General features: G+C 46.8%; 1 protein-coding gene across 1 annotated transcript; it reads left to right on the top strand.

Annotated features, from left to right (window-relative positions):
• The first annotated feature begins 350 nt into the window (after window positions 1-350).
• On the top strand, window positions 351-2,167 carry CAVIN3 (caveolae associated protein 3). Its single transcript, XM_059409378.1, has 2 exons — window positions 351-1,010; window positions 1,552-2,167. The coding sequence occupies exons 1-2, from the start codon at window positions 627-629 to the stop codon at window positions 1,951-1,953; spliced, it is 786 nt and encodes a 261-aa protein (XP_059265361.1). The 5' UTR covers window positions 351-626; the 3' UTR covers window positions 1,954-2,167.
• The last annotated feature ends 7,998 nt before the right edge of the window (window positions 2,168-10,165 follow it).

Here is a 10,165-nt window from a genome sequence, read left to right on the forward strand (position 1 = left end):
CCTGTGGCTAAACCCTGGCGATGACTATTTGGAAAATACCAGAGGATGCCCCGCCTGCCGGTGCGCACGGAGCAGCCTGTGTGGTCAGGAAGCGAGGCCAACACCCTAAACAGTCTTGAGTCTGTATGTGTAGCATCGCACAGCCTCCCTGCCTACCGCGCCCAACCCCGGGGGGCACGAATACAGTCCTCAGGGGCGTGGAAGCCCCTCAGGTTATCCTTGTGCCGTGCTTACATAGTTTCTCTACCCACTCGATGTGCACAACAGAATTTTCCACGGCTCACCCTCTGCAGTGGTGGGAGTACATTCCAGAAAGAGGCACACCAGAGAGCTGTGGCGAAGGAGGGGAATTCAAACTTACAGGGAGAGAGTTTGGGGAAGGGGGGCGGATACGAGGCCGACCAGCTTCCCTGCAAAGGCCCCCCGGGGCGGAGCAGCAGAAGGGGGGGCGCTTCCGAAGGACCCCGCCGCCGCCATCCCGCCCCCGCTCCCCTTCCCGCCTCCCGGGAGGGCCCGCTCCGCCTGCCTGAGTCACGGCTGGAGCTGGGGAGGAGCCGGGGAAAGGAGGCCCCAGCCCAGAGTGCAGCCCGCGGCCGAAGGGAGAGCAGGCAGGACGGTCGGGGATCATGGGGGAGAGCGCGCTGGAGCCGGGGCCTGGGTCCGCAGCAGCGGCTGGGGGCCCGGTGCATGCCGTGACGGTGGTGACGCTGCTGGAGAAGCTGGCCACCATGCTGGAGGCGCTGCGGGAGCGGCAGGGGGGCCTGGCTCAGAGGCAGGGCGGCCTAGCGGGCTCTGTGCGCCGCATCCAGAGCGGCCTGGGCGCGCTGAGCCGCAGCCACGATACCACGAGCAACACACTGGCGCAGCTGCTGGCCAAGGCGGAGCGCGTGGGCTCACACGCGGATGCCGCGCAGGAGCGCGCGGTGCGCCGCGCGGCCCAGGTGCAGCGGCTGGAGGCCAACCACGGGCTGCTCGTGGCGCGCGGGAAGCTCCACGTCCTGCTCTTCAAGGTCAGTGACCTTAGGCGTCCCCCGCCTCCCGACCACCATCTGGGGCCTCCTTCCCTCCCGTCCCCCGCCTGGCTACCACACCCGCATTCCTCACCCCACCCGGGGGAGCGGACTTCCAGAGCCGCACCCACTTCCCACCACGCTGCCCCATTCCCTGAACCCAGCCTGGCCAACCAGAGTTCGCCCAGCTCAGCTCAGGCCACGTCCACCGAATTTGCTCCAAGTCGCAGCCCATCCCCGAACGGTGGCGGAAGTGCGTCCCGCGACAGTTCGACAGTTCTCTGTCTCCGATTCTTGCCCCTGCTAACCACCATCCTGTGTAAGCAGGTCCCACGTACTTTGCAAACTTTAGTAGTTCGCCCAGTAGCTCTTCCTCCCTCTCCCTGCTGCCCCCTACTTTCCCACGCCTCCCTTTGCTTTGCCACTCGGGCTGCGGAGGCCAGGGGTGGGGCGGGTTCTCCGGTGTAGTTATGGAGTGAGACTTATGCCGCTGCGCGGGGTAGGGGACTGCCAGTGTCAGCGCTGTGTTCATCACATGCAGGAGGAGGCCGAAATCCCAGCCAGCGCCTTCCAGAAGGCGCCAGAGCCCTTAGGCCCAGCCGACCAGTCCGAGCCCGGCCCAGAGCAGCCTGAGGGTGAAGTTGAGGAGAGCTCGGACGAGGAGCCCGTGGAGTCCAGGGCTCGGCGGCTGCGGCGCACCGGGTTGCAGAAGGTACAGAGCCTGCGAAGAGCCCTGTCCGGCCGGAAAGGCCCTGCAGCACCAACGCCCACGCCGGTCAAGCCACCTCGCCTTGGGCCTGGCCGGAGCGCTGATGGCCAGCCTGACGCCCGGCCCGCGCTGGAGCCCAACCTGGAGTCAGAACCTCCACAGGACACCGAGGAAGATCCCGGGAGACCTGGGGCAGCGGAAGCCGCAGTGCTTCAAATAGAGAGCGCAGCCTAATGGCCGGTGCCTCTCCGGTGCCTATGCCCTGTCCCAAAATAAATCCTCCCTTTCAGAATGCAGCCTTCACACCCAAATAAGGAGTGGATCCTGCATCCACAGCCCCACTCTGACTTGCCTCTCCCAGTTCCTTGAGGCTAGACTGTCCTCTTGAGAAAGGAGCAGCCACTCTAACCTGCTTGCCCCCACTGTCAATAAAAGTACCGTCACCTAATCCGGACTCCATGTGAAGGGGCGGCCGGGGTGGGGTGGGGGGGAAGCCTGCTAGGCCCAAGACAGATATTAGAACCTGGAATGTGGCTTCAACTTCAGAAAGATCACTGAGTCGTTTCTTAGGTTCCCAGTGAATCTTGAGCTCTGGTGAGTGGCACATAGAAATACCCTGTTGGCCACCTGCTTCTAGAACACTTTACTCCCAGAGAAGCAGCCAGTATAGTCTTTTGCTGTTGGTGCTCAGTAAATGTCAACAAGTGGTTTTCCCCTTAGTTTCTTCTCCCTTTCTTCCTCTTAAAGATTGGGTTTTCCTTTATTCTCAGACCCCTTCTCATTCCAGGTACTTCTCTGTGAATATTTTCTCCCCGGCCTTTCCCACCAGCCACACACACTCTCTGTGGTTGAAATGTACCTCAACTCACTGTGTCCAATGCAAGCAATCTATCTCTTAAGTCCAATTTCAATTTTAGAGATAATTACTGGGCACTTATTATGTGTCCTTCGAAATTGCTCCTTCTTGTGTTTTCGTTACCCAGGAATGGCACCGTCCACACAGAGACCTGGGAGTCCTCCTGGGTTCCTCTCCCTCTCTTGCACTCCCCTCCCACTGGGAAACAGTTATCCTATTGTTCTGACCTCTGCAGTCTGACCTCTTTTTAGAAACCCAGCGCCTTATCTTTCACCTATTATTTGAACTGCCTGTCTGATCCCATCATTCTCCTGATTCAGACCCTTCAGTGGCTCCCCATCACCTTCAGAATAAAGTGAGTTCTTAAATATTCCTTCAACATCTTTAACATAACTTTTCATGATCTGACTTCTGCTCATTTTTGTAGCCTCACTGCATGCCTCTCCCTCTCATTCTGCAACTGAATTACACTGAGCTTCATGCTATCATTCTCATCTCTATTCTAATGCAAAACCCAGCAAGGAAACCGAGTTTCAGGCCCAGGTGCGTCTCTGCCCTGCCACCAGCACCACCCACACCTCAGTACTAACTGCCTATGGTGATTGTTTGCCATTATTCTTCCCACACGGTTCCAAAGACTGCGGCTCCTCTGCTCTAGGGATTGTTTTATTAATTTCTGTATTCCCCACACCATATACCATGCCTGGCCCACAGTAAGCCCTTGTGAAGCAAGAGCATCACAGAAGAAGTGAGAAGTGCGAGGAGATGAGCTGGGGATGGGAGCCGGTCATCAGCCCATTCATTCAGTTATTGTCATAAAAAACATTTTTGAGTACCTCATGTATTCTGGGTCCATCCTATGTCTTGTGAACAGCAAGATGACAATCTTGAGGCCTTCAAGGATTTCAGAGTTTAGGGAGATACAAACATGAATGATGTGAGAATAGCGATTGTTATACGTGTTATTTTGAGAGGAAAGACAGAGGGATACAACCTAACCTAAAGGAGGAGAAGTGAGGAATGTTTAAGGCATTGTTCTTGGAAAAGGTAAATAAATAATGGAAAACAGGAACGGTGAGTGGCAGGAGAGTTCAGTTCCTTCATCTATTAAATGGGGTAATGATAGCCCCTGTTGGACTGCTGGGAGGGTTCATTTATGTAAGTGTCTAGTAAAGTGCCTGGAGCAGAGTTGGGTTCATTCATCCAGTTATTCAACAGGTATTTACTGAACTTGGAGTTTCTGCCAGGCACTGTTTTAAGAGCTGGGGATATAGTGAGACATAAGAAAGACAAGATCCCTGCGTTTGTGGATTATGTAGGGGGAGACTGGGCCATAAACAACTGTATTTATGAGACAGATAAAAACATGCAAACATATGAACTAGAAGGGCTTTCTGGTTATGGGCTCTGAAGGAAAAAAAAAGAAAGAGTAAGGATACAGATGATGACAGGGCAGGGGAGTACTTCAGATGAGCAACTTGGAGATTTAAAATGGGACCAGACAGGTCATGATCTTGGGGTCCTGGGAGCCGCCTGTAGTAGGGCTCCCTGCTCAGCGGGGTGTCTGCTTCTCCCTCCCCCTGCTTCCCCCTCCCCCTGCTTCCCCCACCTTGTGCTCCAGCGCTCTCTCTCAAATAAATGAATATAATGGGAGAATTCAATAGTGACTTAAATTTTTTTTTTCTTATGGATTTAATTAGAAGAGTCTAAACCCCCACTGGCCGTGATTGGTGGAAATTCTATCATCAATCACTTTAGGGCTCCCTCTCCTTCTGTAGACTGTACAAGTATACCAGGAGGTTCACACCAACCATCTCCCGGTCTCTCAGACCTTGGATGTCTCTGCTGCTATTGCTTCTTATGACCACACGATGCCACTGTTGGGGTACCTGTGTCCTAGTTGATGTCTCAACACACCAGAGGTCTCCTTGTCCAGCTCTGTGCCCCTAAATCAGGGGTACTTCCACGGAGGCTGGCTCTGTAATGGATCCATTTCCTTAGGATGTAGACTGTTTCAGGTACCTGGCAGCTACTCCTTTCAAGATTGTGCCAACATGGAGGGGCTGGTCTGAGCAGGCTCAGTTCTCTATCCCCAAAGAAAAACAAATTCTTGTTCTTTTTCCAAATCCTTGGAAATATACCCAATTCCAATTTCCTCCTTTCAACTCAGACAAAATTAAGAGCTTAACTGCACATTTCTTACATAAGATGTCTTGATAGCTCATTGGGAAGCACATGAAAGCTCAGAGTCTGGACTCTGACCTCTAGGAACCTAAAGTCTTGCCTCACTTGGGAGCAGGTATTATTTTTTAGTCCTTGTTGATGCTTCTACAGGAGAAATAATAAAAAGTCAAGTTAAAACAAAACTAGCTTAATTTCTTAGTAGTTCTTTGTTTCATTGCAAGCTCCATCATTACCTCTATTGCTATGATTATTAATATTATAAACTAAACGGAGTGAAGACTGACCCAGAGTACCCACTTGTCTTCCAGCGTATGTGGCACTTAGGTGACTAAGCAAGGGGAGGGCACACGGGTGGATTACCAGAATTCAGAGTTTGGTTCTCAGTTCTTCAGACCATAAGTGCAAATTTATTAGGGATTCCAGTGTGGTTAGGCTGAGAGACACTGCTTGCAATAACTGACCCCAGAAGTGCTGGATTCATTAATTTCTTGGAAAAATCCAAATGCTAAGTGAACTAGCATACTCTAGCTAGCTAGTCAGAACATTTTCCATTCTGCAACATGGGAAGCCGAAGATCTTAAAGTGTTACAAAATAGAATGGTGGAAATGGGTTGGAGATAATTGATAGGATTATTCAACCTGGTATGACCATTTTCTGTTGTGGTATTCCTCCTCCATGGATAAAAATACATTCCGGGTAGGAAATTTCTTCTCTTTTTAAGTATTGGATATCCTTTTGCCTTTCCTTTATTGAGAATTGAATCACATAACCTAAGCTTTGAAGGGAACCCAAAAGCCATCCAACCTACCTGCATTTCCAACACAACATCCACTACCATCTTGCTGCCTATCCTTGGCTGGATAAGGATAAATCCTTAATGCTTAAAAAAGCCAGGTGACAAGGAATTCACTACCTCTCAAGCAACTCTATTTTGGGGCAACTTTGACTGATAGGAAACTTTGTACTGAGATCAAAATCTGTTTTTGTGGTTTCTCCTATTGGTGGTTGGCTTCCCTTCAGCAACGTCTGTTAAACAAAATTTCTTTATTTCTATGATATGTCTTTGGAGTCCAATTCCAGCAGTCCACACAAGACTGACTCATCTAAAACGTCTTCCACACTATCTCCTCAGGCCAAACATTACTGGTTTATTCAACAATTCCTTGTGATCTGTTACCAAATTTTGGCCATTCTTTCGTGGATTGTTTTAGTTTACTAATACCCATTTTGAATAGGGAAGTGTCAAGGTACATGGAAAGAAGCATGGCTTTCATAGTCAAAGATATCCAAGCTTCGTTGTTGGTGAATGATCATTTCCTTTTCCCAGCTCTGTCAGAAGGATTAAATAAGATTTTTTATTTAGTCATTCATTTTATCTTTGTTGTACTACGTGATGGAGATGGATCATATATTACATGGACAGGTTTGTAATAGAACTGTAATAGAACCCTCATAGAACTTATATTAAGCTGGCAGTTGTAATAAAAGTTTTAAATAAATGCTATAATGAGAAAAATATAAGGTGCTATGGGAGCATACAAATGGTGCTTCTAACCCAGCAGGGGTAGTAGTAATTACAGAGGAAGTTTCCTGGGGAGAAATGATCTTTCCTCCAACATGATTTCTGTTTATTTATTTGTTAAAATTTATCTACTTACTGAGGGAGGGGAGGGATGAGGGGAGGGAGAAAGACTATCAAACAGACTCACAGCTGAGCCAGAGCCCAATGCAGGGCTCGGTCTCACGACCCCAAGATCGTGACCTGAGCTGAAACAAAGAGTGGAACCTTAACTGACTGGGTCTCCCAGGAGCCCCATATTATTTCTTTTTGTGTAAGTTTCTCAAGTGACTTTTCCTTTTTAGAAGGACCTGAGATATTGTTTAAAAAAAAAAAAAAGTACACTCCTCTGAGTATGTCATCAAAACACTAAATCCAGCATATCCCAAACTATGTGCTGCTTTTCCCAAAAGTCAAGATTCTCTTCTGTATTTACTGTAGAAGGTATTAACATCCAAAGACCTGGCCCTTTGCCCCCGCCCCACCCCAATCCCTACATGCAATGAGTTACCAAATCCCGTTGATTCTCTACTAAGAATTCTTGTGCATTTTACTCTCATAAATAACTAATAAATTTGGGTCACTGTGAAGACTTGAGAAGAAAACCTGCCCACAGAAAGGCAGAATTGAGAAATGGAGAGACATTGAATATCACACTTCGCTTGTGGACAAAACAGAGTTAATAAAATCCCCTACTTTGTTAAGGATCAACGAACACTATAGCAAAAGAGGTGCTTCTGTGGGCAAATGAACACAGGACCCACTTGTCCTATCACTCGCCTCACCATCTGGAAGCCACCAGCCTGACAGAATGTTGGAATGACATTTTTCTTTCTTACTAACAACTTTATTGAGATATAATGCATGTACCATAAAGTCTACCTTTTAAAAATATACAATTCAGTGATTTTTTTCTATTCATGAAATTGTGCAAGCATCAACATTCTTATTTTTAGAACATTCTCATAAACTCCAAAAGAAACCCTGTACCCCATTTCTGCTCCCTCAAGTCTCTGGCAATCACTTATCTACTTTGTGTTTCTTTTCTTTATTTCATTCTTTTTTTTTTTTTTAAGATTTTATTTATCTATTTGACAGACAGAGATCACAAGCAGGCAGACAGACAGGCAGAGAGAGGAAGGGAAGTAGGCTCCCCGCTTCGCAGAGAGCCCGATGCGGGGCTCGATCCCAAGACCCTGGGACCATGACCCGAGCTGAAGGCAGAGGCTCTAACCCACAGAGCCACCCAGGTGCCCCTACTTTGTGTTTCTACAGATTTGTCTATTCTGGACATTTTGTATAAAGTGAATGATACATATATACCCTTTTGTGATAGGTGTTTTTCACTTAGCCACTGTTCTCAAAGTCAAAGATTATTTATTTATGAGAGAGAGAGGGAGAGGGCATACGAGTGAGGAAGGGTTTGGGGTTGCTGAGGGAGAGGGAGAATATCTCAGGCAGACTCTTTGCTGATCATGGAGCCCCTGACGTGGGGCTCAATCTCACGACCCTGAGATCACTACCTGAGCCAAACCAAGAGTTGGAGGCTTAACTGCATGAGCCACCCAGGCACCCCTATTATTATTTTTTAATTTTTATTTAAATTGTAGTTAGTTAACATACAATACAGTATTGGTTTCAGGAGTAGAATAGAGTAATTCATCACTTACATGTAACACCCAGTGCCCATCACAAGTGCCCTCCTCGATACCCGTCACCCACCTAGAATCTAGCACCCCCCCCCCCCCCCCCCGCTCACCTCCCTCCATCAACCCTCATTTTGTTCTCTATCATTAGGAGTCTCTTATCATTTGTTTCCCTCTCTCTAAAAAATTTTATTTGTATGTGTTCTCTACACCCAGTGTGGGGCTCAAAATCAGAACCCCAAGATCAAGAGGTGCAGACTCTACTGACTGAGCCAGAGAGACACCCATTTCTTTTTTTTTTTTTAAGAGAGAGATTGATTCATTGATTGATTGATCTATCTATACATTAAATTTTAATTCCAGTATAATGAACACACCGTGTTATATTAGTTTCAGGGGTATGCTGTAGTGATTCCACAGTTCTATTTATTATTCAGTGCTCATCATAATAAGTATATTCTTAATCCCCTTCACCTATTTCACCCATATCCCCATCCAAACTTCTGGTAACCATCAGTTCGTTCTCTATAGTGAAGAGTTTGTTTTTTTGATTTGTCTCTTTTTATTTTCCTTTGTTTTGTTTCTTAAATTCCACAGATGAGTGAAATCTGTGACATTTGTCTTTCTCTGACTGCCTTATTTCATGTAGCATTGTATTCTCTAGATCTCTCCGGGTCATTGCAAATGGCAAGACTTCATCCTTTTTTATTGGCTGATTAATATTCCATTGTATGTAGATCCGTCTTCTCTATCCATTCATCAACCGATGGGCACTTGGACTGCTTCCATAGTTTGCCTATTGTAAATAATGTCACTATAAATTCAGGGGTGCATGCATCCCTTTGAATTTTTTTCTTTCTTTTTTGTGGGGTTTTGGGTAAATATCAAGTAGTGTGATTACTAGACCATAGGGTAGTTCTATTTTTAACTTTTTGAGGAACTTCCATACTGGTTTCCATGGTGGCTGCACCATTTTGCATTCCCACCAAGTGTTCCTTTTTCTCCACATCCTGGCCAACACTTGTCTGCTTTATGTCCTTTCTTGATCCATGTAGCTATACCCATGCTGGCCTCAGGCCCTCAGCCGCCAGCCCTGCTTCCTGGATCAAAAGGCAAAGCCCTGGTAGTTGCCACATTTGTCTCATCTCCCAAGATGGACTGTTGTCCTGGCCGTCTGGGGGCAAGGGCCAGGCTTTGGCTTGAGCTCCATTGCACTAGGCACTTTGGGAGCAAACTGCCACACTTCTAGCACTCAGCATACTTCTAGCACCCAATCAAGCAGTTGCCCAAAGGGATTCTTCCCTGGTGGAAGTGGTTCCAAATGGCCCATCAAACAACATTTTTTGAGCAGCTATAGCCAGCTCACCTGTTGCACCATCTTGTGTTTGTTTTTCCTCCATCTTTGCCTTCCTTCCTTCCTTTTTTGGCAGGGTTTCAGTTTTTTCTTTCCCCTGACTCTTGCTTTCCTGAGATTGTACTCTCCAAGAATTTGTCACTAATAGGTTACCTTTATTAAGACCTTCTCTATGCCAAGGTCTATTCTAAGCTTTTGTATTGGATTCTCCTATCAGCCCTATAAAGTAGGGATCATTATCATGTTACTTTTACAAAAAAAGAAACTCAGGCCTAATGTCATAAATTAAGTATTGCATTTGATTGTTGGTTTAGGTAATTCCGAATTCAAGAACCTCTGGATCTTTAGATGTTTATAATTGATAACCTATAAAGTAATGGAGGACCTGCTATATACCACAGCACATGGGTCCACCCATATTTTGCATTTCTATGCTGTATTTTGAAGTGCCAAGTCTTTAAAATTCATAAAGAAATATTACATCACAATTTTCATCCTCTGTAGCAACATTTATTTTTTAAAGGATTTTATTTATTTGAGAGAGAGAGACAGAGACAGAGTGAAAGAGCATGAGAGGGGAGGTCAGAGGGAGAAGCAGACTTCCCATTGGGCTGGGAGCCTGATGTGGGACTCGATCCCAGGACTCTGGGATCATGACCTGAGCTGAAGGCAGAGGCTTAATCAACTGAGCCACCCAGTTGCTATACCCTCTATAGCAACATTTAAAAAGTATTTATCATCTGTCATTTATTTTGCTAGTTCCTTCCCTCTCTTTCCCCCACCTCAGAGTAACTTTAAGTTTTGTACAAATTTTTAGAACTATTGCTTATCATTGGAAGAAGTGATT

This window comes from Mustela nigripes, chromosome 1 (genome assembly GCF_022355385.1).
Source record: "Mustela nigripes isolate SB6536 chromosome 1, MUSNIG.SB6536, whole genome shotgun sequence".
Classification (NCBI taxonomy): Eukaryota; Metazoa; Chordata; class Mammalia; order Carnivora; family Mustelidae; genus Mustela; species Mustela nigripes.